This window comes from Syngnathus acus, chromosome 12, assembly GCF_901709675.1.
Source record: "Syngnathus acus chromosome 12, fSynAcu1.2, whole genome shotgun sequence".
Lineage (NCBI taxonomy): Eukaryota > Metazoa > Chordata > Actinopteri > Syngnathiformes > Syngnathidae > Syngnathus > Syngnathus acus.
The window spans coordinates 4,143,102-4,171,051 of record NC_051097.1 but is presented as its reverse complement, the minus strand read 5'-3'; the positions used below and the strand labels follow the sequence as shown (position 1 = coordinate 4,171,051).

Genomic DNA, 27,950 nt, shown 5'->3' with positions numbered 1-27,950 from the left:
AGCTCACACACATTACTGAGAAACAGGGGGAACAGAGTTAGTAACAGGCACAAAATGACTCCTTATACATACATTGTAAACTTTTCAAGTGGATATTCCAACTACACTTAAGTTTGATATGTATGGAAAACATGCATCAAATAGATCAGTCAAGAAGAAGACAAACAAGTTGAAAGTACTAGAAGTAACCAAATACTGTAATACATGAAAGAAGGCTTGGATAGAACAGATTTGTTGGGGGAGGGGGGTGGGGTTCTCAATTATGAGTGGGACAAAGTAAAACTACAAAAGCCTACACGAAAGGTATTTGACAAATAAGTTAAAATGATAAAGTGAAACTATTTGGGAAGCTCACACAAATAACTCACCAAAAAGATACTGGAATTTATAAGATGCAGCAGCACATTTATTATGACTCATAGCAACTTTTGGCCAATTAAAAGATAAAATGAAAGCAGATTTTTAGGAAACTACAGAATCTCATCTGCTCAGAAAGGTTCATTTTCTATGGCACTCATAATCAGATGTTGGCACGCATTCACACGCTCACACACACACAAAATGTGAAAGGTTTAATTTAGTTGAAAATAAAAATGCTTTCATGTGAACGGTGGGTGAAGTTTCTCTTTTATTTGGATTTGGCACATTGGCAGATTAAAGGTGACAAAGCTTAAGGGCACATAAACCTTTTGAACAGATCAATACAGTACAATACAAAAAAAAACAACAAAAACATGTACCACCAACCACCATTTACTGATGATTATAGAACCTGTTTTGTATCGTCATTAGCGTCAAAGTACTCATGTTAAGCAGCAACATACTCAAACTGCAGACTCATTGGGAAATAAATAAATAGATCACAAGCTAGAAAGGTGATTCTCGTTTCTTGAGCAAGTCAACGCTTTAACACACATTTTCCAAAATGTAAGGCAGATAGAGGTGTCATATGATTTTAGGTACATGGTTGACTTGCACAAAAGATTGGGCAAGTGGTTGTGAGACACGGACATTGGCTGATGGAAAGCATCAGAGAGTAAATAATAGTGATTTGAAAGAAATTCTAGATTTGGCATGAGAAGGCAAACAAGAAAAAGAAATGAACAACTCTGCAGCTGTTTGAGATGGCCAAAAATCAAGATACATTGCCAGTAGTTATAAGCACAAGGTAGAATTTTAACTCTTCACTGATAAACAAATGTATGTTTGTTTTGAAAAATGTTTCTTTTTTTTTTCCCCGGTACAATTTCCAAAAATGAAAACAAGATTTTTATTTGACAATTTATCCAAACGAATGCAACTGCATATAAACTGTATGTATGTAAATAAGTAGGCTTAGGCCACCATTCAATCCGTAGTCATTATAGAGTATAAAGTATCACTTTTGTTCTCCACACACATACGCACGCAGACACACACACACACACACACACACACACACACACACACACACACACACACACACACACACACACACACACACACACACACACACACACACACACACACTTGACATGATCAGACTGCAGTTCCTTGAATAACCCTTAGAGGGAGACCTTGGGTTGCCCTAATCCGATGGAGGCATTTCGGCAACATAATTGAATGGAGGAAAAGATAATAAAGAAGCTAAACAACGGTTTAGTTTTGGCTGGAAAATGAGAAGAACAAGATGACACCCAAGAAGCATGCAAGCAAAGACGAAGAAACACAGCAGAGGAAAGATCGGCGAGTGGTGAGTACACTTGGTCACTTCCTGAACAAGCTGCTGAGCTCTAGCATGCACATTTCTTCTCATCGGGCTGTGTAGTGGAGAGCTTTGTGGTCCCCGTGCCATTAGATGGCTCTGAAGGCGGTTTGTCCACACACTGCTCCATCCTCTTCATGACCAGGTCCAATAGCGTGATCACCGCCTTTTCCACCTCCACCCCAGTCGCGGCGCTCGTCTCAAAATATGGGACCCTGTCAGCAAGAAGTCAAGTTTAGACGGTCAAGCAAAATGTATTTTGCAGTTAATTACAGTTTTCTACTTCTACTATAAAGCTTGTAATTGTGTTAGAATTAATATAATCAACTACAAAGTACATACAAATGTACATCTACTGAGCGCCATACTCTAGACATACCCGTATTTATCTGCCAGCTCTTTTGCTTGCTTTTCTTGAACCTCACGCTGGTCAGCCAGGTCTGCCTTGTTTCCAACCAAGACTATATCCGGGTTCTCACAGTAGGCATTGGCCTGTAGCTGGCCTGGAAGGCAACAAAAAGCATCCTATTGAGCTCTCATTTCATTCAATGGTCCATCAAACGTTTCCACATTTGTCTGCAGTTATGTCAATAACTGGGATTATACACAAAGGCAATGCTGTTGTTGTTGTTGTTTTTAAATAAATATAACTGTGACATCAACAACATACTCATCCAGTTTCTGACATTGAGGAAACTCTGCTGGCTGGTGAGATCAAACATCAGTAGGAACCCCATGGCATCTCGGAAGAATGCTGTTGTCAGGCTGCGGAACCTGTAACATAATAAGGGTTTATGATAAATGTTCACATTTTGGATGCACTCAACTATCTGTACTTATTAAAAGCAGACAGTAATAATAATCAAATAAAACAGTTTGTGTATAAACCCATGACCGTATGTTGAGTTCATAGTTGGAATTTTTTAGGCTAAAGGTTAATAGTAACGCAATTCAGTTAGTAATTCAAATTCAAAATCAGATAGCAAAAATAAATGTTGCTCTATTTGTCTGGTTTGATTCAGTGCGCACGTCTGTGCCGCTTATTGTGGTGTGTGCACCTTGGCCACCTGGGGGCAGTATAGTTATACTGTCGTGTAGTGTACAACTGCTTCTCAGTATAGCAGTAATACCAATATTAATTCTATGCAGAGGATAAATAATAAAGGCTTTTGAGTATTTTTACATTCTCCATTGTTACATTTTATTGTGTACATTAATTACTGCGCTGTTTGTGTTTGAATAGCCGTTGGGGTTAAGACAAAATAGATGCAACATAGATGCAAAATGTTAGCCCATGCCTATGTTGTTTTCCTACTTTGTTTCAGCAGGCTTAAAGGCAAAGTACCATTGTTGGTATCTCAAAAAAACCAACCAAGTATGTCAGGCCATTCGTATCTCAAGACGCCACTGTATTAAAGTGCATCTTTGACATTCAAGGACTTTTATATTCTCAAATGCAAATAGACTGTGATAAAAAGTGCATTTACATACAGAAAAACTCTGTATGTCATGTAAACGTCTTGGATACATTAAATGTAAACACTAAAGCAGAGCCAGTGCACTAAACGACACATACTGTATGTCGGTGTATTGATTCCATGTGATTAGTTTAGCTATTTGTCTTTTTGATTTAAAGCTCTACAAAAGAAAATTAAAAACTTATATAAGTGTCTGAGTCATCCTAATGTGAGTCATCCATCCTTAGGGGGAGGGGTAAACGTTTAACTGATCCAAGCCTTTTATTGAGTAAAGACCATGAACATACATTATGGATAGTGGCCATCAATGATAAATGAAGTTGTGTACAAGCAAACACAACATAACATAAACGAGCAAACATGATGTATACTTATAAATCTAGTCATTTATCCATGAGTCATCTGCTCTGGTTTAAAACCGGTTTCAATCTTGACAAATAAAGAAGCCCACCTTTCTTGTCCAGCTGTGTCCCAGAGCTGTAGGTGAACCTTGAAGGTTTTTCCTGCTGTCATTCCATTGGGGTTGGAAGCTGTGTACACCTGAGAAGAAATGTTATTTTAGGTTAAATACGCTTGCAATTTTGTTTGTGAAATCCATTTTAAGCTAATGAGATCAACACAATATGGTCATGTGCTATCAAGAAGGGTACCGATACTAACTAATAATAATATTTTGTCCATTGTCCATTGAGAAGCAGCTACAGAAATGGATCAGTAGTATTTTCTGTTAATAAAATGAACACATATCAAACAGTCGTGGTTAGAACGTCAACCTTTTAATCCAGAGATCTGAAAGTCAAATCTGGGTTTTGGCTTTCCCGTGTGGGGTTTGCATTTTCTTCTGATGCTACCACACAAGTTAGATTAATTCAAGATTCTAAATTTGGCACTAGGTGTAAATTAGTGTGGAAATGATTGCCTATATATTCCCATACTTATCAGGATATGTAAACCTGCCTCATCTAATTACTTGTCCTAATTATTGATAGATGTTAATCTAACGAAGCCAAATACTGTGCATATAGCACATAAATATTCTTCAAAGAAATATGCATCTACAAAAACCTTAAGTGGTACTTTATTTCAGTCAATTTGCACTACTTATCATATACCAAATCCCATTTTACTACATGCATCAAGATCAGACACTATCAGAAGCACTTTACTGGTGGGCAAAGTAATCATTTCAATGGTTTCCATAGCAATCGTGGAGTAGGAGGTGACCTAATGAATTTATGAGTCAAAAATGTGCAGTTTTTCATCTGCGATCTACCTCAATAAAGTGATATTTGGGCATAGATGAGCACTGCGAGCCACTGCTTGTGTTTGTCTATCTGTGGGAAGCCTCGGGCGTCATTCACACCTTTTACTGCGAAAGATGAGACACAGCCACTGTCACTAGTGGGAGTTGGTTCATACACTTCTAGATTTCATGTGAAATATATAGCTGATATTTCAAGGTGGGGACAAAAATTGTGAGGTCATGTAAAAATATGAGGTTGGGGGATGGTTGTTTGTCTCTGGCTCGGTGGCACTTCCGCCTCACAGTTAGGAGGGTGCGGAATCTATTCCACCTCCCTGTAAGGAGTTTGCATGTTCTCCCCGTGCCCGCGTGGGTTTTCTCCGGGCACTCCGGTTTCCTCCCACATCCCAAAAATATGTTTGGTAGGCCGATTGAGCACTCCAAATTGTCCCTAGGTGTGAGTGCGAATGGTTGTTCATCTTTGTGTGCCCTGCAATTGGCTGGCAACTGGTTCAGGGTGTCTCCCGCGTGGGGACACGCGGTATAGAAAATGGAGGGATAGATGGATAATAATAATAATAATAATAATAACATATGTGTGAAGGCCATCGCCTTCACACAATAATAATAATAATAATAGGAATAATAATAATAATAATAATAATAATAAACAAAAACATGGCTTGCAGCTGTCCCTTGTCGATCGCCACGCAATGTAAATAAAAGTGAAATATTCTGATGTCCTGTTACAGCAAAAATCCAACTTTCACACTCTTGGTTATGCACATTCTGTTCATATATAAACATGTAAATGCTTTCCTTAATTTTTTGTGTTGATGAAAATACATAAAAAAACAAAGATCGGAAGATAAGAGTAACAAAAAAAAGCAGCGTGCAGTAATCCATTGATAAAATTGTGGTATTACAGTATTATAGATGTTACACATTTCTAAGAAAACTGTGAAACAAAAGCGATTTTGTGACTTCAGTGTTTTCCCTCAGAACTTTGACCGTTACCTTTTCAGTATTGACTATGTGACCAGTTTAATAAAGAGCCAGTGTATGTCAAGCATGTTTCAGTTTATGTCTTTGTAAATAAAAAAATAGAGAGAGAGAGAGAGAGAGAGAGAGAGAGAGAGAGAGAGAGAGAGAGAGAGAGAGAGAGAGAGAGAGAGAGAGAGAGAGAGAGAGAGAGAGAGAGAGAGAGAGAGAGAGAGAGAGAGAGAGAGAGAGATTAGATAACTTAGATAATAGTGCTATATTCACGCACACACATGCATACACATACACACACTGCGGAGGTGAAGAACAATAATTGATCATATGAGTCATCTGAAGCAGTGGGATAAAATTAGCGCTGACAGTATTTCCGGACATGGAGCATGCAGCATCATAGCATGAAGCAGTTCAGACCAGAGCGTAATGGAAAAGTTGTCTTGGTATTTTTGTCAATTACAAAAGCAGTAAATGGAATTACTTTAGATTAGAATGGACAAATTTATTTTTAGTTGTTGTTCATTTGCGACTTTGAGGTTGTGCACAAGTACATGTTCAATCAAACCAAGAGTTTATATTAGCCACACTAGCACCTCCATAAGTCAGTCTTGGGAGTTCAGACAGCTGGGAACCAGCAATGTTCCCATGAGGGTATTCCCCACTTCCAAATTAGAGCAGTCACATAATGCCAAACACAGATGACAAACTCCCCCAATGTAATATGTATGACATGTGCTATTTACAGAAACGTAGCAACATTTTCATTCTCAAAAAAGAAAATCCATTACATGAACTGAATGCTCTGTGCAAGCATGAATCATGGTTTGCCTATGAGAGTGACAGAAATATCCAATAACCTTGCGATGACAGAGGGGAAAGGTCTGGCATAGTTACTGGGGAAATTAGAGTAGTCGCAGATCATGCCAGTGACAGTGATTTGTTAATTTCCAAAAATGAAACAAATGTTGTCAAAAGGTCACAGAGATACAATAGGATGGCCTCAGTGGAGATGCATTTGTTTGTTTTCTCTAGTCAAGAAGGGCCCCATGCTGCATCGGATACAGACAAAAGCCTTAATCACCTTTAGGACCTAATTTTGTGATGTAACGCTAATCCGCAGGTGTGGTGTATTTGATCGAGGCAGCCTTACCACTCTTTTTTCCCTGAAGTCGATGCCGACTGTGGTGATAAACTTGGGGTTGAACTTGTTATCTGTGTACCGGTACAAGAATGTTGTCTTCCCCACACCAGAGTCTCCCAGTGCAAGGAGCTTTATCAGGTAGTCATAATCCCCATCAGTCATAGTGATGACCAATAGAAACCTGTACAAGACAGACACAGATGCATGTTAACAACTAGACATGTTTAACGTTGCTATTTTTTGACATGTTAACAGTGCCTGAGCCTCAAGAATTGTTTTAACATGATGCCAGAGGCTTGGCATGATCTTTGTTTGGTTGTCACTTTTGCTCATTTGTCTTTGCAGCGCCTGTCAAGGTCCATAATGCTGAGGCAGCATTGTTCATTTGAATTCAGATCTGGGCTTTGGTTGAGAATACTTCCATCCATCTATTTTCTATACCACTTATTGTCATTAGGGTCATGAGTGTGCTAGATAGAGCCTTTCCCAGTTGACTTTAGGTGAGAGGCATCCTAGTTTGGTTGCCAACCAATTGCAGGGCACATATTGACAAACAACAATTTACACTCGCATTCACACCTAAGGGCATTTTAGACTCATCGTTTAACCTAAGGAGCAGGTTAGTTTATTATGGGAAGATAGAACAATTTAAGAACATGAAAATACACTGTGGCATGGGTGAAGGTAGCACATTAAAAGGGGAAATTGAAATAAACAAATTAAATAGTGTTATACGATGGCAAGTAATGCTGAAGAAAAGAAACCAGAATGTCTTAAAACTCCAAGAAAACGTTTCTGTTCTGTCCGACTTTCATCAAAGCCAAGAGCAAGTCGTGACTGATCGCTACTGCTACTGATAACTGTTTGATTGAAATGTCGTGTATTTGGGGCCCATTCACTCTGTTCTGTTCTCTTGATGGCCTTAGGGTTAAATGTGGGAATGTTTGGACAGACTATCATAGGACTCCAATTCACTCAGCTGAGACAGTTTATTAGAGAGAGAGGCCATAGTTCAACTTGGCAGAACAGCCGTGCTCACAATCGCACTGACTGAGAAAGCACAGAAAGAGAAATGCTGGCGCCAATCAGGACTTAATTGCCGTTGCAGGCATGTGGTAGAGTGGGCAGCTAAATGTTTCAATTTGATAGCTATGAATATGACTTTTCAAGCTGACAGGCACATGCAGGACGAAAGGAGGCAGGAAGAGGAGCAGAGGTACTTGGAAGTGACTTTTTGGAAAACCAAGAAAATACTCCGCTTTCAGCAATCAACACGAATGAGTGAATAAATGTTAGACATTGAGAAATATTGAAAGCACGTGTGCCACCGCTCCTCACAATGCTCACATGACATTGAAGAAGGGAGTTGTGCAGTCAAAGGCTGCTGTTAATATTCTAAGAAACTTGACAGCATGTGAAAGCAATTTCAGTCAGTAATAGATTGTTGTTTAAAAACACCATAATTGTAGATATGTTTCACTGATGTGTTTTTACTCCATCATCTCAGTGTGGACTTCGACTTTACAGAAAATCTCATGTTTGTTTTCCAATTCTCAAAACTTCCAGAAGTTCCATATTTTCTTAGCGGTACGTTTTACCCTGTAATTAACCATGCACATTATAAGGAATAATAAATGTGGGTTGTCAAGCCTACTAATACTGTATGTCAAGGCTATTCAATTCTGAATTCAATTCGGCCACGTTTTCAAATCCAGAAATGTCATCAGGCAATAGTAAATAAATTTGTAAAAAATTGTCATTTTCATTTTCAGTTTTTGTTCTTCAAAACAATACCGTTAGCAATGTGGGTGGGTTACGCGAGTGTTGCATTCACGGTATCAAATACTGCAGGAATTTTTCAAATCTAGCCAATGAAGATACCCTTTGGATTTAATGAACACAATTCAATTCAGACAGGCTGGAGCACAGACTGGGTCAGTCAGTTCTCGGCCGCATGTGGGCCGCGGGCCGCTAATTGCCATGCAGTATGTTTTCATGTTTTGGTCGATAACAAGCAATACTGCAATGTGATGCATTGCTGCGTTATGAGCGTGGAAGAGTTTAATCTCATGAGATGACAATACATGCAATTCACAGCATCATACAAAAAGCTACCCCTACATTCATCCGACACAGCATCGCCCTCATCATAACAGAAATACAATGTTTACAGAAATACTGCTGCATAGATTTGTTATACACTGAGGTCGTAGTAGAAAAAGTAGTCCCAAGAGCATACTAAATCTTATATCTCAATAACAAGGAAGAACAAAACCGTAAAGCACCACAGAGACATTAAAAATGCATGAAGAATCAAACACAACAGGGGAGATGGAAAACAACACCCAGTGTAGATGCAGTCACTGTGTGCAGCTCTATAGACAAATCCTGCAAAGCCAGTGTTTGTAGCAAGAAGCGCTCATGTCAAAGAAATACAGCAAAATAAAAGTATCCACTGTATCCAAGGGTATAGACACCATACATTTTTATTCAAATGCACAGTCAATTTCATCTTTTAAAGTAAAAAATGTGATACAAAGGTCAAAAGAAGATTGTTCTTGCTTGAAAAACCGCATGAAGTAGTACATTCCTGTCTCGAGGAATGGAGTCGGTGACAAGCACAAACAATCAATCAGAATTCTCGCAGCGAACGAGAGTTTTAAAACTGGTTTTAATACATCATAAATGTGCATGTGATTCGATCATCAGTTAATATTGGATTGACAATTGACCAGTCTAAAGTGTGGAGGAAACTACTATTTGTATTTTCTACCTTGGTATGATGGCATGATATACGTATAATATATGATGTCTTGGCCAGTCAGTTTTTGGAAACAAAGACGTACAGCTGTATTTGTTTTCAAATTGATGATTAGTGATTGATTGCACATGAAAAGGGCAGCTGACATTTGTCACAGAAACCTAGACTTGTGTGTCCATGACAGTCTGGCGATAACCTGTTTAGTTTTTTTTTCTGCTCTGAGGACACCAGTGAAGCTCTTTGCTAAAGGCACTATTCAGTTTCCAAAAGTCAATAATCAATAACTGCTAAAGAGAATGAAGACTGAAACGTAATTATTTGGTCTTTTCTCTGTTTCCTGGGAGATTTTAAACCGTTGCCATTTTCAGAACCATTTAACCTAGTAGTGAGGGATTTGTGATGACAGTGCCTACTGGGTCCTTCTGCTTCACCAATTTGTAGCATTGAGGGCAGAAGGCTTTTTTCACACCTCTGTTCTGTTTTTAACAAAAGAATTATTAATCATCACTTCTGTGGTTTTGGAAAGTTCTGTCTGTCTAAGCTGATGGCGGTTAAGCCAAATGTGTTGTGTCATTTGTTTTACGGCTTTTTCAAATTAATTTTGGTATAAGACCTATGATAATGGAATATTGTTGAACCAATTCAGGGTGTGCACCCTTTGGATGTCCCACAGAGGCACCTCCTACTGTATCTTGCTGTATTGTATTTGTCTCAAACAAGTGCATAGCACATGTATTACCTGCATCAACAGATTTGTAATTATCAACCAGTTCCTTCAACCCTTCCTTAATCCCACAGCGGGACATGCACCAAGAATCAGCACAGAAACTACCACAGCTGGATGTGAAAGGTCAGCATGGATGATGCAGTTCCAGGAAGAACAACTCTAAAATAGGTCGAAATTGACAGTTGCCAAATTTTGAAATGTAATTATATCAAATGACTTTTGAAAAACCAAACAAGGTAATGATACACCAATGTTACAGTAAATTATAAACCTTCTTTTATCTACATAGCTATTAATTAGGACACGGGAATACATTTTATGCAATGTGTAAAATAGCAGATAAGAAAGTACACTATTAGAAGTGTGCTGATCTCAAACACAAATGACTCGGTGTTGTTCCGTTGTATTCGACTGAGCCCAGTATCTTTAAAGCATTAGGAAAGCCTATACGTATTTGGCAGATTGTACGGCATGCATATGAATAGTTTTTTGTGTGTGTGTGTGTGTGTGTGTGTGTGTGTGTGTGTGTGTGTGTGTGTGTGTGTGTGTGGTGTCTCACAGCCTTAGAGATTTGATATGAACATAATTTATATATACTACAATTCTAATTAATACTTATCGTATTTTCCGGACTATAAGGCGCACCTAAAAACCTACAATTTTCTCAAAAGCCGACAGTGCGCCTTATAGTCCAGTGCGCCTTATATATGGATCAATTGATGAATTTGTTGATCCATACTGGTTGTACACAGTGCTCTGCCAAACTGTTTCAGTACGTTTTAGTACGACTAGTAAATTACATGGTCGCATCGCTTCCCAACATTACGGCAACTGTAGTCAGGGGGCGTCACCGAATAGCTGTTGTACCCGCGAGGCTATTTCATTTCAAAATAGGCTGCTCCGTTAATGTTTCGAGTAAATTTACGGATTCATATGGAAGGGAAACATAGGTAAGCAGTACCAATGTGTTAGATCGAACTTTAGTCAGTTCCGATCATTTTATAGGAGATCGTTTGAGAAACGCGATTGTTTACACTTTGCTGAGGCTCATGGGAGATTGCGAGCTGAGGCTCATGGGACTTTGCGGATGGCTAATGCTATAGCGATAGCTGCTATACGTACCAGGCTATTTCATGTCAAAATAGGCTGCTCTGTTAATGTTTCGAGTAAATCTACGGATCGATATGGAAGGGAAACATAGGTAAGTAGTACCAATGCGTTAGATCGAACTTTAGTCAGTTCCGATCATTTTATAGGAGATCGTTTGAGAAACGCGATTGTTTACAGAGGGCTCGTTGGTTATTGGCTAGTGGATGCATACCGCAACCCTAGTCAACCTCAGTTTGTTGCAGTATAGCTTCTATTTTATGCGCCTTATAATCCGGTGCGCCTTATATATGGACAAAGTTTTAAAATGGGCCGTTCATTGAAGGTGCGCCTTATAATCCGGTGCGCCTTTTAGTGCGGAAAATACGGTAATTTCTTTCTGAGCACTGGCATGTTCATGCAGCAACATGTTTGTACGCCTACACATGGGCTCGAGTGGAAAACCACATCTAATTGTTCATTATCTGTAAAACAACAGTTCTACTTTATGTGCAATGTATGGCTTAAACCTCAAAAGCATTCAAGAGTCCAGCACTGATACTGAATTTTGTTGCAGGCAATTAGATTAGTACATTGGCAGGTAAACTGGCACAGTTTATGAGGAATAATCGTCTTTGTTCATCTTTTTATGCTGGTGCACATTTAGAAGTTTACATTTTACTGATGTAATCTCCTTAGTTCCATTCATGGTCACAATGCTGAAAGGGAGATTAGAAATCAATTGACCTTTGTTCTTCCCCACAAAGTCTCTTGCTCATCTGCTCAATTGTCTGGGCTGCAAGACAACCATTATTCCATTGTATAGTATGTGAGGGTTAAGTGCAAGCAGTATGAAAATGTCCTCGTGTCTTCATGAGCCAAAAACTGAAAAATAAATGTTATAAATACAACTTGAATGTTATGAATAAGACTTAAATTCCCTGAAGTTATGAGACCAGGCGCAACACGTGGTGTACAATATGTGTCTTCATTGTGCTTCACTTTAACTTAAGACAAGCGGTGCACTACTGAATTTTTCTATGCCAACTTTGACCTCTTGTCTATGGCAGTATTAAAAATGGGGTGCCTGTAGAGCACGGGTAGAATCAGTCCGCATAACAGTTCTCATTTAACTGGTTCACGGGAACAAAAACTGAAAAATGAAATACACCTCTGAGAGCACTAAACATTAAAGCGACACGTCTTCTGCTCAGTCATCAAATATGATGCAAGTGACAGCTAATTGTCAGCATTTTTTGTTCTGCTAAGCAGCACACATTCTAATGTTTTGCAAACTTGTTGATTAGAGGTATTTGTGTTTAATAATGCATGTGCCTGCACAATAATTGACATTCAGCGGTTTAGTGATGACGTGCAGCCTCTACAATAAAACGTACTCTTGCACGCTGCTGTGACAAGAACATTTCCCCGCTGTGGGATAAATAAAGTTCTATCTAATCTAATCTATTAGTAGTTTAAGTATCTTTATGGGTGATCGGATTACCTTTCTTCAAAATTAAAATTCGGATTTGGGGTTTAAAGCAGCTCTGCCCCTGGACATTATCCAAACAATAAAGCATATATTATGAGCACATCATTATTAAATACCTCATAAATGAGCGGCGAGGTATTTGCCTAACTGGAATTACTCGTCAACACTCTCAAGCATCCTGCATTAACTTCAGCATTTAAAGGCTTTAAAATCAATGCGCTGCAGACGTGTTTCCCAGGGTATTTGTGCTCTTTCTGCTTTCTGCATAGTCTGTTATGACTGATTGCTACACTGTCACCTTAAAACAATTCAGTCAAGAGAACATTTGCATTGTGCATTTAGTCCAAAAAATAATGCATATGATGCATCATTTTCCCCAATTAGTTTTTGAGGTTTTACAAAACATTTTTAGCATCAGTAGCAGTGGAAAAGAAAAACGTGTTCTGGTAACATGAGCGTGACGATATGCTCAAATCTAGTGAAAAATAGATTGAAACAAACAACTTTCAAATCACCAGTGTTGGGAAAATGACTTCCAAAATATAATTAGTTGCCTTTACAAAAACATAATTGAATTAATAACTGAATTAATCCTTCATAAAACTAGTTACCAGGGAAAATAATTATAGGTAGTACTACTTTTACAAAAACGTTCAATTATGTAAAAGAATTTAGATTTTTGAGCATGTGTCAATATGACGATAACCATTGTTTTTGTTTTGGCCCGCCGTAGGATTGCGTAGAATATCATGTGACACATTCCCAAAGCTAATTGGCTGACGCAAGGCGTGGCATGTCAAAAGTTAGTCCGTGGAGATGTGGAAGCATTTTTTTTTTTTTTTTGCTTTGCGTGTCGACGCATCCCAGGCAGCATAAGCAACGTGGCACATTTCACTGTTAGTAATGGTAACAGCGTTATAACAATTAACATAGTAATTGAGTAGATTAACCGTTACTGGAAATCTATAATGCCGTTAGTAACATCGTTACTTCTAATGCCATTAGTCCCAACGACTGCTAATCACGCAATGTTACTACCACAGTTTACTCGTGATGGGATGGATTTAATGACCTTGACTAACTGCAGTGCACAACCACAAGTAATGAGAGTTCGAACATCATCACTCCACTTAGTGAGGAAAAATACATTGCATGACTACAATAATGGGTCTTCTGTGTCTTGGCCAGTTTCTTACAGCATTGTTTATCTGCTGTATCCTTGGTTAGTATTTTGGCATCATCAACTCAGTTCTGGCCAACAAGCATCACAAGTCCACTCCAATTAAATAATGGAATAACAGCCCTGATTTTTTTTTTTTTCCTCCCCAGTTCTCCAAACAAACTACATTGCAAGTACGCCATCACTTTACCATAGGGGAGGAATAGTGCTTCCGACAACAAAATCAATAATGCATGCTATGGTGTTTTGTGGATTGCTCTGGTATTGGTTGTAATCGTAGAAACTACTTATGCAGGGTCGCAGGGAGCTGGAAGTTATCCAGGCAGACGTTGTTTGAGGCTAGACAGGGTCAGCCTGGACAAATCAAGACAGATAACTCGTCCCACTTACATTGTCAGAGTAGCAATTCAGAGTGTTCTACTCTCCCTAATCTCATGTCAGGAGCAAACTAACCCAGATGTCACCTAAATCCCAGCAGACAAACACACTCCCACACACACTTACACACACACCCCCACACGCACGCACACGCACACACACAATAACCTGATAATGTCAGTGGCATAGAAACGGCAACAAAGTCAAAGGTGTGACTTCATTTAGAAACATAAGAGGAAATAGTGTGTTATCCAATTTTGTGAAGATATACTGACTGGTGAGTACTTCAGAAGGCGTTCCCAAAGCAAATCCCAAAATCTTTTGAGTGTGTGAAATGAGTCTAACCCACAGCAAACATGTGTTACAACAACTCAAATTGATGATTTAAGAAAGCGCCTCATGATGCTCCACAAGTTTTGTCCAATTCCACAGTTAACACAAAAGATTTGTTCAACTTGAACCACACAAACCCTTTTAAATGTCATTCCTTGCTGCACATTAGTTGATCACAAGACAGAGCTGGAGGTCTGTTTCTTACAAGTCTCATAACCAAAAGACAAACAGCATATTAGCAGTTTCGAAAAAAAAGACGTGATCAAATTCCACGGCTGCACACAAACACACACATTTACATTTCCCTGTACAAACAATCAAGTTGTGTCTTATGTCTTTGCTGGTACTTTTCGACAGCCCCACTGCCCTGTCACATGCATCCATCTCCGTGGCGTCAAGGCCCGGCTTACCGCTCAGTGAGTCCTCAGCTGATTCAACGGTGCCTGGTCCTGGAGGGGGGAAGGAAACGTCAGGGAGCAGCTGACCAGCAGCCAGCCTCACATCCACACACACCAACTAACTGTTTGCCTACCATTCAGCTGGAGGCAGACGAGGACGAGGAACTTCAACAGCCACTCCCCCACACCACAAGCAGCACCACCAAGTTATCTGATCAGCTGACCTGCTGGCCGGCTGCAGGGATAGATGAATCACTCGGTTAAGGCAACCGACTACCTTGCTGTAGCTGCTGTGGTGGTTAATCTGCTGAATAAATAAGTGGATAAAAGAGTGCAACCAAAAAATTGATCAGAATAAATACTATTTTGCAACAGACGACAGGGAATAGCTACAGGAGAGACTAAATTATAACCGAAGCAAAATAACCTTCTGTAGCATGCCGTCTAAAAATCTACTATCAACTATCTTATTTGTCAACTGACATGCCTTGACTTTCGCCATCCTGCTAACTATCTGATTTTTTTTTTTTTTTTTTTACCTACTGAGTTTCAGTAGTGTAAAGTTTTCGCTTTCTGCTTTCACCTCTTCCTTGCTTCCTCCTCTGCATTTGTCTCTTGCTTCTTGTGTCAGACTCTACCACTGCTGTTCTGTGTAATTAGAGGGTGGGGCCAGGAGATGGTAAACTTGATCGAGTTGTACTACACACACACACGCACGCGCACGCACAAACACACACGCATGCACGCACGCACACACAATCATTTGAGGCAAGTGCAGCGGAGAACACCCTCGGGTTATGCAGGTGGAGTAGCAAAGCAGGAAGTGTAAAAGACCTGAAATGTGACTTCAAAAGATAATTTGTGAAAGGAGGAAATACATTTGGTATTTGTTACGCAAGTCAAGTCACATGTTGCACAAATAACAGCAACAAAAAGTCAATGATAATGTGTTCGGAGCAGACGTTCTCTCATAATTCTATTGAAATTAGTTTGAGAACATTTCTAATGAAACACAACAGTTTTATCATCTAATGAGATGCTATAAACGTTAAAGTTGTTCATTTGCTGTTAATTCATTTAGAACACACGAACCTTTCAATACTCTCTCATCATTGCCGGTGACAATGATGGGTCATGCACAACTACATGTGTTAACTTCAGATCAACATTGCAATTACATTGTTTATCTTTGTTTTGATCTGACTAGTGGCCACACACACTTTCAAAGGGCAGACATCTTGAAGGTAAATCAATTACCCTCGTAAAGTTCTTGAATAGACCAGTCACCGCCGAGCTTCTCATTCATGTCAAGGGCTAGCGGCTTTATGCACACATCTAAAATAACCACATTTTTGTTATTAGTGATAATTAAAAAGTGTGAATGAAGCTTATTTTTGTTTAGAACTAGGGAGTTTTTTGGACACTATAGTATACTGTGTCACCGTGTCATATGACTACATAAGCAGGAATGACAACATGCAAAATAATGGATAGTTCACGACATCAATTTTGTTCCACATAGTGTGTTCGAGATGTGCGCTAGGGGCAAGCAGAGACCCAAATGCAAATGGTGGAAATGTGAGAAGTACAAAGAACACACTCAGCATATTTGAATATTGTACACACTTTCCTTTTGAGACACAAAGTTTGATAATCGCTATGGATTTTGCCCCAACACAACAGTGCGAAGAGCTGCTGTTAAGTGCCTCCAACTAAAGCAGGGAAACCGTTACAATTCCTCATCTCCCATTAGTCGAATATGAAAAGGGCAACAGGGCCCACAACAATGTGCTACGATTTTCACATCAGACAAACACGGTCCACCTCGAGGATGGCAAGTCACAATTCCCACTGGTACAGAAAAGGTCTTATTAATGTCTTGAACAGAGCACAGATGCACATCTAACATGGAAATGAGCTCACAGGAAGGTGTTAAGACCACAAACACACAGGCACACACAAACACACACATAAACACGCACGCACAGCAGGCATCAAATTATGGTTCACTGGTCACCCAACAATAATTGCAGCTATCCCTTTTGACAGCTGAATGAGAATGGTGCGAATGCTATGCAGTCTTTCTGTGTAGAGGGAGTTTACTCTGGTATAGTATGTAGACCTAACCATATTCCACTGCAAATGTTAACCAAAAAAAGCTATATTTGCCAAAATACACAAAGTATCGACTTTTGATCTCGACTAGAACTAAAAATTGAAAGAAAGAAAAAGAAAGGGGGCAGAAAAAAATAAAGATGACACCGTCGTGGACGGTAGCCTTTGCTAAGTGATGCAAAACAACAGTCAGGCAACCTGAGATGACAGAGGACTGGCACAAATTTAAAACACGGAAAGACCATCATGCTGAAGTGGACGGATAAAACAAAACTTGAACTGCAGGATTGTTTGGACAGCACAGACTGAGTTTTTGAGTCTTCAACTGGCACATCTTTGGAGCGAGGTGAAAACTGACTGCTTTATTCCTGTGGTCATGTTGACATGAATATGTTTTTTGTCGATGGTGCAAAGTAACAAGCTGAAATGACATCTATCTGTGCAATGACGTCGATTTGTGTTGCCGGTCCAATCAGGATATTTAAATGTGTGAGTAGCTCTATCTGTTGAGGCATGTAGAAATGTTAATTTTGATATTTTCAGGAACCTGAATTCTGACCATAACCCAATAATGATTGCATGCAAACATAGTCACTGTGGGAAAGACTGCAATCACTAAATACAAAAGACTATCCCCCACGCAGACCATTCGTCATCTATCCTTAATATTAACAATCATACTCTACATTCGATTTCGATAGCAAAAATAGCCCAGCAGAAAATGGACTCCAACTGCTGAAGAATCATTGCCTGCCACAGGAGCTCTTTGGGGCAGCTCTACACAAACATTGAATCAGTCCTGTGCTCATCGATCACAGTCTGTTTGGGTGCTGCTATAAAGAAGACAAAATCGGACTGCAACGGACAGTTAAGACCGCCGAGAAGATAATTAATACCCCCCTACACACTCTTAAAGATTTGCACACTGAAAGAGCTAAATCAAGGGCAGGTGAAATTCTCTTGGACCTTGGCAACTGTCTTTGTTGTCTTGCTTCGCAGGTCACTCAAAGCTGAAAACAAGTGCCTTGGGGAAAGAGGTAAGGAAGTTGGATAGTATAAGATTGATTGCAGCGGTGGGAAACTTGTGGGAAAACGTGTTCACTGTTCAAGAAGCAAAACCACGTTGAAGAGACACAACACAATAGATGTTCTCCTGTTTGTGAAAAGCCATGCTTTTGCCCAACTCCTACACGAAAACATTTCAGGACATAGTTGAACTTTTATTTGTGCATTCCAATCAGACAATAGAAGGTAGTTTGCAAAGATTGCATCCGTAATGTTGAAATGTTATAACCAGCTGAATCATCGGAACCTCTTGTTGACGACAGGCTGTGCTTGTCCAACATAAGAACTGATTGATAATACTATCGACCTCAGCTATCTTGCTTGGGTCCAGAGTCATCTAGAGTCAATGAGAAAAGCTGCATAAAATAGGCAAACATGAAAACAGACAAAGTCTGAGAAAATAATTAAACTATAATAATAGCTGGTTAAAATCTCAGCCCAGAAACCTGGAGTCACAAGACAACAACGGCTTCTCACAAATAAGAGCGCATCTATTATGTATTGAGACATACGACGGCAAAATGTGACTCAAAGAGCACAATGTCCATCGTGCATAATGGAGATCATTGTAGCGTACCTGCTGATGGTCATGTTCTTCACAGACTAAGATGAAGTCAACAAGCCAAGGGCTATGACTAACGCTGATGGAATTACCGAGTGAGTTTAAGCGATGCTGTCGTAAGCAGTATTGATTGATTATCGTAGAGATATACATAAGTGTCCATACTCTTAAAGAAGACTACAACTGTCTGTTTATAGAAAGGAGTCTTAAGGTTTATATTTGACATAAATGTCTGAAAAACTGTAAAAGACATCATGAAAACTACGCGTTTCAAGCAATATGCAACACTGACCAACTCTCAGGGATGCCTGTAAAAGCTACGAGCATCCTTAATTTATTTATTTATTTATGTATTTATTTATTTTAAAGAGCACCAACTGTGCAAACTATGCATGTGCTACCAACATAAATTTTTATTGAAATCATTCACAGGATGTTGATTGGGGGGAAAAAAGAAAGAAAAAAAACAGAACAAGAGAATTATGACAGTTTAAAACATGTATTAACCGCCTGTCTCCTGTCTGGATGTGTGTCTGCAAGTGTTTGAGTGAAATAGAGAGTTTAAGATAAGGAAGTCATCATAACACTGGGGTGGCTTCTTTAATATTTTACAGCTGGAAAACAGGGTCATGTGTTCGTTATTTACTTCCATTTTATAGCTCTACAATATATTGAGTTTTGTGTCTGTTTTTGTTTATTGGGTCTTATTAGGTATATCTCTTATTTCAAGTTGATAAAATTTGACATACTGTGTACAGCACATACACAGTATAGAGCAGTGGTCCCCAATCCGTGGGCTGCGGACCGGTACCGGTATCCTTTCTTCTTGGTATCAGGCCACGTAGGAAAGAATAAATAACTATCATTAGCTCTGTTTTATTGTGTTGTTGAAAAACAACATCCATCCATTTTCTCTGCTGTACACTAAAATTCACAGTCAAATGAGTGGGAACTGAACCCACATAGCCTAATCGAACCATTTGTCACTCAGAAGCAACAAATTCAGTGTGCAAATTATTGCCCATAACTGGTGGTAAAGGATAGTCCACAAGTAGCTGATGTTTCCGTGGTTCCAGCTTGTTGCTCACTCAACTAGAGCTTCAAATGTGTGCAAAATATTTCTGTCGACTAGACTGGAAAAAAAAAAACGTGGGCAAATGGAAATTAGGTGCATGTTGATCTAAAAGTTGTGTTGCGTAACGTCATATATTATGGATTCCTCCTCCAAAGCATGCACATATGAAAATTGGCTTGACAGCATGTTGTTGGCAGCTATGTATTAATCTCAATGTAGTGGAGAGAAAATTTCTTTTTGTCTTTCAAGTGTGTGAAGTGAGGGGGGGGGGGACAGGGATCATGTTGAATGTGCAGGACAAAGGAGGGACAAAAAAACGGAGAATAATAAATACGAAACAGATTTTGTCACAATGTTGAAACACGCTGCTGTTGTGTGTGCGTGCATGCAGCGCAAAGGATATCAAGCTTGATAAAAGTACCGTATTTTCCGGACTATAAGGTGTACCTAAAAACCTAAAATTTTCTCAAACGCCGACAATGCGCTTTATAGTCCGGTGCGCCTTATATGTGGACCAAATTCCGGCCCGCATCTAAATTTAAACTGGCCCGAAGCATTGTGTCATAAAATCAATCATAAGTGGCCCGCTGAAGACTATGAATCATGAATCAAACAAGACTATGGATCATTGAAGTTAAGTTAAAGTCCCTATGATCATCACACACACATCTGGGTGCGGTGAAATTTGTCCTCTGCATTTAACCCATCCCCGTGTGATTTTTGATCCATCCCCTGGGGGAGAGAGGAGCAGTGAGCAGCAGCGGCGCCGCGCTTGGGTATCATTTGGTGATCTAACCCCCCCAATTCCAACCCTTAATGCTGAGTGCCAAGCAGGGAGGCAATGGGTCCCATTTTTATAGTCTTTGGTATGACCTGGCCGGGGTTTGAACCCACAACTTTCCAGTCTCAGGGCGGACACTCTACCACTAGGCCACTGAGCTAGTGGGCACCTAATTTCTATTTGCCCATGGTAATTATTTTGTGATTATAAAGTAATTTGTTGCGTCTGAAGTTGAAATAAAAAAGATAAAATGGAGAATGATTTGATTTGGATGAAAAATCTGACATGATGCAACCTGGCCTGTTTACTGGAGTCACAAACACCAATATCACCCTTCTTATTCAGACAACAATAACAACAATAAAACAAACTTAATACATCTAATAAACAATGTATTCAACTTTCATAAAATTGTTAATTTATTATTTTAATCTTTAACTTTAACTTTTAAAGTTTACTGATCTATCTGACTGGTTTGTTTTGTACTTATTAAAGTAAGCTTTACATAGTTATTTTGTGTGTTGTGTGATATTAACATTATTGATACATTGTTATTGTTTTCACTATTTCAGGTTATTATATTGTGATTGCATTAATGGTGCGCCTTATAGTCCGGTGCACCTTATATATGGACAAAATTTTAAAATGGGCCATTTATTGAAGGTCCGCCTTATAGTCCGGTGCGCTTTATAGTCCGGAAAATACGGTATACATTCGACATGACCATCAGAATTAAATTATATAATCCCACAAATCAAATGAACAATTAAAAAAAAAAGAATAGAAGATTATAAACATTCTTTGGGGCAATAGTAGTTAGTAGTACTAGTTGCAGGTAGTTGCTGCACATTCGGTAACTTTGTAGAATTCAATAGGTAGTAGAATTAAGCTGCATGTGTGGATGTGTAAATAGCAACTGACAGTGGGCCATTTTCCAGCACTTTGCATTTACAGGGGCAGCTTTGAAATAAATAAATACTTTTTAGTGTGTTTTTTTTCCTTCTTCCTTTTTTAGCCATTTATATAATCTTCTACTGGCCAAAAGACAACCGTCAAAATGTCTACCTCCACGAGAGGTAAGAATTCTGTGCTTTGAAATTAGTTTTTAGCAAACAAAGATTAAACTACAGACTGAAAACTAATTCAAGATAATTACTGTGTATGCCGAGAATGCAGCTATTTGAAGATGACACATTTAAAATATTTGGACTAATCTCGATGATCACTGTTGTCTTAGACATTTTGAGGTGTCTTAAATGTAGACAATTCATTTGGTTGTTGTATTCTTTGTATTCAAATCAAAACATCTAAGTGGGTCGTTGTTTTTGTCTGTAACTGATACTATCATGCCCAAATTATAATGGTGTGAAATATTCAAATTACTTCACATTCAATTTGAACATATTGTTGTTATGAGTCAAGAATAGAATAATTGAAAAGACATGTTTGTCCACAGCAACAACATTTGGAATAGGTCAAGAAGAATAAACTAATTGAAAAGACATGTTTGTCCACAGCATTGGGAATAGGTCACCTCAATATTTTTAGAAATCGATTATTCCATCAATTAGGTAATCGAATAATCTGATCTAATTTGATTTATATCAAAAATAAATTTCCCCTGATTATTGTTCATTAAACTCTTTGCATTACTTAGTGAATAAAAAAACAGATATGTGGTCACTGTTTTCAAAAATAAAAGCAGATGCTTGCAAATGTCTTAGATTGATTTAACACAAAAGATAAATCTGTCTGTTTTGACTTTTTGGATGATTTTTTGTCGACGAATCGGTTAACTTTGACAACTCTACGTGAATATGCTCATTGAGATGGCTGCAGTTTGCAATTGGTTTGCTTCCGAGATGTGCCAGTCGCAAATAAAGACAAATAGCATGTTTGTCTTCCTCCTTTGAGAGTTCCTAAGCAAGTGCAGTCGGAGTAAAGGCAGGAGCATCGTGACCAGGAACTCTCTGCACTTGTAAAACAACTCCACACCTCTACTTCTCCTCCTCCCCCGCCGCCACCTCCTCCTCATTTTGTATCTTTTTTTCACCTTTTCTTTCTTTCTTTCTTTCTTTCTTTCTTTCTTTCTTTGTCATTTCGTCTCTGTCACCAGGCAACTAGCGTTTTCTCCTGCTTTCCTTCTCCTCTTTGCTACTCACTTTTCTTTTACATTACTCCATGCGTTTTTTCAACAGACACTAAAACACAAACACACACCCACACACACACACACACACACACACACACATTTTTCTCCTGCAAATCAAGCTTTATCGCACGAGTGCTTTCTCAATGAGTGAACTCTATATTGTATTGCAAGGCTAATGAATTGACTGGAAATACTGTATGTTTTTTCTTTTACCTGTTGTGCGGCCTGCCACGGCCTGGTCCAAGGTGGCCGGGTCTGGTGGTCAGGGACCACTGAGCTAAATAAAGTATTCCAACATGACTGGCAGGTGTGCTTTGCCGCCAAAGAGCTGGTGTAGCAGAATCTGTCGCGTACAGTCTGTCCCACCCTTGGCTGGAATTCCGCAGTACAACAGCATAACCGTTGGTCTATGCCTAGTGCCCACTGTGTAACTCGACAACATTTCTCTATTTTGAAGGCGAGGCATTTGTGTGTGTGTGTGTGTGTGTGTGTGTGTGTGTGTGTGTGTTTGTGTGTGTGGCGAGGGGGTGGGGGGGCGTGACTATTTGCATAATTATTTTTTTAGGGGTGAAATGAGTCCTCAATTAATTTGAGTATCCCGATTAAGAAAAAGATAACGGAAAAAAAAGGTTGTAATTGGTGCCCAACGTCAGGGAGAAAAATCAAGTGAGTCACAGTGAAAATGATTCATGTTATGTATGATGGTAAAAAAGTCATCTTTATGGAACCCCCATCAATAAAAAAGTGAGTATTACTATTAGCATAAATGTCCACTTTTAGAGAAGAATAATCTGGTAATTTTGGCATCAAGTACTGTCCCATTTGGAACAGACACTCAGCTAAATATGTACAGCGTATTTTCTTGTTTATTATCATCAGGAAACGACAGAAACAGATTATGGTTTAATTTAAAGCACAGAAAATTATCAATTCGTTTTTTTTTTCATTTTAGTGTATCCCCACAATCTTTTGCCTCCTGACTTAAAGAATTGCGGCATTGTTAACCTGCAAAAGGATACTCCAGCGATACTGAGAGAAATCAAAGGAGCATATAAATAAATAAATAAATGGTTGACCAGCTGTCCTCTGGCAAACTAATCTACAAAAAAAACGAATAACCTCAAAAAGAAGTTGCAATCGCTAATCAGACCTGTTACTTTCAACATAAAACTCAAAGGTGGGGACAAAACGGTTCGATACTGCAGTACGGTACGCTCAGAAAGCAGAAAAGTGTTGGATAGACAACATGCATTAGTCATTAAAACAGCATCACTTGATAAGGAGTGACGCTTTATGACAAGGGGTAATCATCGTGCTTTATGACTGAAGGTAAAAGTGGCAGTTCCGAGGACGAAAATATATTTCCAAGCAAGCTCCACTATTGATCTTTAGGTATTTTCACATCGCTGAAAATCCCAAGATTTATTTATTTCCTGCTCTTTCTGCCAAGCTTTCTATTGGTCAATTACTATTTAGTTGTAATTGTATTATTTTTAATCAAAAGATTGGTACAAACACAGGAGGCAAAGAATTGAGAAAGAATCAAATTAGTCAGAAATAATTGCCATGCTTCCTGTATTGCTGGGTGGTGCTAGAGTAGGGCATCCTTTATGGCTTGAGGCAACTTTTTAATGTTTATGGGTCTCAGCTACACATCGGCAAGTTTTTAAGAACAAAAATTACCCCTGACCAATGCCGTTTGTTGTGCTTGCGGCTGTCTGATTCAATTGTATCCTGAAAATATTGGGCATGATTCATAACTCCAGGAAAAGCGGTGTATCGCATGACCAAGCAAGGTGGCGCAAATCCCCCACGAAACCTTTAGCGCTCCAGACCCACTATGGAAGATGAATGAATGATTGTGGGAATGAGTACGCCAGGATCCTGTTTGTGGACCAGCTCGGCGTTCAACACCATCGCTCCTGACATCCTCCAACAGAAGCTCATCCAGCTCGCGGTGCCTGCCTCCACCTGTCAGTGGATCACCAGCTTCCTGACCAACAGGAGACAGCGTGTGAGGCTGGGGAGCATCATATCTGACACCCGGACCACCAATACTGGAGCCCCTCAGGGGTGCGTCCTCTCCCCACTGCTCTTCTCTCTCTACACCAACGATTTCTCCTCAGGTGACTCTCCTGTGAAGCTCCTGAAGTATGCAGACGACACCACTCTCATCGGACTGATCCAGGACGGTGATGAGACTGCGTACAGACAGGAGGTGGAGCGGCTGGTCCACTGGGGCACCCAAAACCACCTGGAGCTGAACCCGCTCAAGACCGTGGAGATGACAGTGGACTTCAGGCGAGACCCTTCACCACTTTCACCCCTCACTATCCCCAGGCTGTTGCTCTGATGAACTCACACCACTCTTAGAGTCTCAGAGTCATTACTGTGCAATAACATCCACCCGAAACGTTCATGAATCAAGGTAACATTTCCCATTGTAATGAATACAAATACAATTAATTCATCCCGATCCCAAAACTAAGTAACAAGTGTTGAAAAAAACATGTATTCATCGCTCATTAACTTTAACTAGAAAGCGGGTAAAGGGGAGAACAGTTGGAACAGTATGGACAATGCATAAAGTAGGTTTTATGACAATTAGGATAGTCAGTAGCGCAACTACATTTCCAAAATAGTTTTATTTTCTTAGTGACCTCACACATAGAAAAGCACCGTAATTTCCGTACTATTAACCGCACCTGAATATAAACCGCACTGGCTAAAATTAGGGGAAAGTCGTGTTTTGTTCCTATGAAAGATGCACTGGACTATAAAGTCAAAGTCAAAGTCCGCTTTATTGTCAATCTCTTCACATGCCAAGACACACAAAGACATCGAAATTACGTTTTCACTATCCCACCTACAAGTAAACAACACAAAATATAAACAAGGCACAAACAATGAATAATAAGAGTGACGAATAAATAATAAATAAACAAATAACACAATAAATAAGAGGAGCAAAACGGAGCAAATGTGCACACAGCAGACAGTCAGAATATAGCGCAAAAGTACAGGATGCTACGCAGAAGGGGGGGGGAGAGAGAAACCGCATGTGTTTTGAATAAAATGTCCTCATTTCTTCACCAAAACAAATCCTTTGTAAATTTCATACAGATCATGAAAAATCCATGCAGGGTTCAAAGCATGTGCAAAATGTAGCGGCTTATCATCTGGAAATTACGGTATATGCTTACTGTTCTTATAGTGAGATGTGTATGCGAGATGACCATCGCACCACACCACAACTGATCTTGACAGTTCTCAACAAGTCAAAGTCCTGGTGTAGGGTTCTGCCAAAGTTTTCTGAAGAGAGTATTGTGAAATGACGCAACGCAGGAAAATTCTAGATAATATCACTCCCAGTGTTGTGTGAAAAATGTAAATGTCACAGTCAAGACTATATAGAAAGGAGCGCATGTGAAGTCGAGTGGTTTCAAATCGATTATCCCCCCACAATGCACTGCAGCGCACAACATCCAGTTGAGAAGGTAAAGGTTAAGTCAGTTCAGTATTGGAAATAAAAATTTAATAGTGACAAGTTGTATTTCCTATTAAAATCAGGTACTACTGTTTTTATGCCACTGTACTTCAACGTTTAATATTTGAAATGCTTCCTAACTGATTGTTAATAATAGGGCTTTTGAATGTATCCTTTTCTTTTTGTTAAAACAAAAACAAAAAAATCACTACACCACAAATGATCAAATATTCACAATCTATATCATTCTTTAAATGCTGTTGATGTTGTACAAAGGTCAATTTTACACAAGCTCCCTAAACTTTCATCTGGGGTTTTTTATCTCGTTTATCCAAAAACAAATTGAACTGCAAAGACAATGAGCTCTGACATCATGTCAAGACAAACGTTGTTGTTTTAAGCACCTTGGTTCGTTGCATGTGCCAAAAAAAAAAAAAAAAAAAAAAAAAAAAAAACTGGCTTTGAGATGCTGCAGAGCCGCTGTTCGACTCCACAGCTGAGCCCCTATCAGCCCCTATGCCTGCCGGGCGGCCGGGTTATGACTCATAGCCCGCCGCCTGGCTTCCACTGATGCTCGAAGCCACAAGTAACGCGGAAACGCTCCAGTAAACAACCCCCCGTCAACGAGGCAGCTATATCGGGCGTGTGAGTCGCTGCGAGCGGATGTTCTTACCTTTGACGTGCGAGAAACAAACTCAGATCTTCCTTGCAGGTGTCTGCTGCTTTCTGGCCAGTTCGTCTCCTCTTCCTCCTCCAAAACGTCGCATCGCTCCCACGGTCTTTCTGGAGGGGGAATTCCGTGCACTGATCAGCCGAGGTGCACAGAAGTCGCTTTAAGTGTCAAGCGAGAGCGCACTAACAAGTGGACCTCAGAATTATGGAGGAAGCTCGGTTTTCCTGGGGTGGAGGGTTGACGTTGTTGACGCATTCAGGAACACCACGGAAACTCGAAAGTTTCACATAGAGATGTGTTTTGGTAACGTGAAAAATATATATATTTTTTAAAGTATTGGTACATGGTAGTATTTTATTCTCTTTGTAAGAAGAAATATCTTGAATAAAAGATTTGGTTCATGGATGTATGGGTGAAATCAAATCAGCTCAAATTTACTAACTATGAAGATCATCATCGTTACTATATTTTGTACGTATTAGTAGTAGTAGTAATATTAATTATTATTATTATTAAAAAATAATAATGATAACAATAATGTTATCATGTAATACTTTTTGTATGTGTATCTATTGTAAAGCGTGTTTTAGTTACATGTTTTTATAGAAAGTACAACAGTATAAATTGTAAGAAATTTATCTGAATGCATAAAGAAAATTAGTCGAAATCTGAAATATAATTCAGATTATACTAAATATAATGTTCACGTAAAACTGCCTGAAAGAAAAAAAAAAGAATCTTTATATTGTAATGTTTGTGTGTATATTGGACAGACCTTTACTAGTACTGGCGTTGATTATCCTGAATGCTCACTTTTAATTGATCACGTGAAGTATGCATGCCTGTGTTGCTCTAACACATAGGTGTCAAACTCAAGGCCCGCGGGCCACATCCGGCCCGGCATGCAATTATATCCGGCCCGCGAGATCATTTTATATTATTGTTACTAATGGCCCGACGATATGAAGCGATGATAACACAATAAACTACAGATCCCATAATGCAGTGCTTTCGCTGCCTTGCTGCCTTGCAGCGAAAGCACTGCATTATGGGAGCGTTTTTCCGCGGCGATCCGGTCAAGTG

General features: G+C 39.3%; 2 protein-coding genes across 10 annotated transcripts in view; one reads left to right on the top strand and one right to left on the bottom strand.

Moving 5' to 3' along the window:
- The window catches only part of LOC119131662 (lymphocyte antigen 75-like), a 1,013,224-nt gene that overhangs the window by 415,141 nt on the left and 570,133 nt on the right, over positions 1-27,950 (top strand). The window lies entirely within an intron of this gene.
- On the bottom strand, positions 605-27,102 carry rab27b (RAB27B, member RAS oncogene family). Of its 9 annotated transcripts, none has more exons than XM_037266453.1 (9): positions 26,868-27,102; positions 15,497-15,605; positions 15,092-15,192; positions 14,970-15,008; positions 6,612-6,783; positions 3,674-3,762; positions 2,415-2,518; positions 2,124-2,247; positions 605-1,959 (listed from the first exon to the last, which is right to left on the bottom strand). In XM_037266453.1, the coding sequence occupies exons 5-9, from the start codon at positions 6,762-6,764 to the stop codon at positions 1,773-1,775; spliced, it is 657 nt and encodes a 218-aa protein (XP_037122348.1). In that variant the 5' UTR covers positions 6,765-6,783; positions 14,970-15,008; positions 15,092-15,192; positions 15,497-15,605; positions 26,868-27,102; the 3' UTR covers positions 605-1,772. The 9 variants fall into 9 exon arrangements, with proteins under 9 accessions (XP_037122348.1, XP_037122347.1, XP_037122349.1 ...); XM_037266452.1 differs by having other exon boundaries at positions 15,501-15,605; XM_037266454.1 differs by having other exon boundaries at positions 15,541-15,605.

What these genes read in the sequence shown, in the direction of transcription:
- rab27b (XM_037266453.1), bottom strand. Translation starts at nt 6,764, where the DNA reads ATGACTGATGGGGATTATGACTACCTGATAAAGCTCCTTGCACTGGGA. An exon ending in ACTTCAGGGAAAAAAGAGTG is followed by an intron (nt 3,763 to 6,611) that starts GTAAGGCTGCCT and finishes ATTTCTTCTCAG; the next exon opens with GTGTACACAGCTTCCAACCC. An exon ending in GAGCTGGCAGATAAATACGG is followed by an intron (nt 1,960 to 2,123) that starts GTATGTCTAGAG and finishes TCTTGCTGACAG; the next exon opens with GGTCCCATATTTTGAGACGA.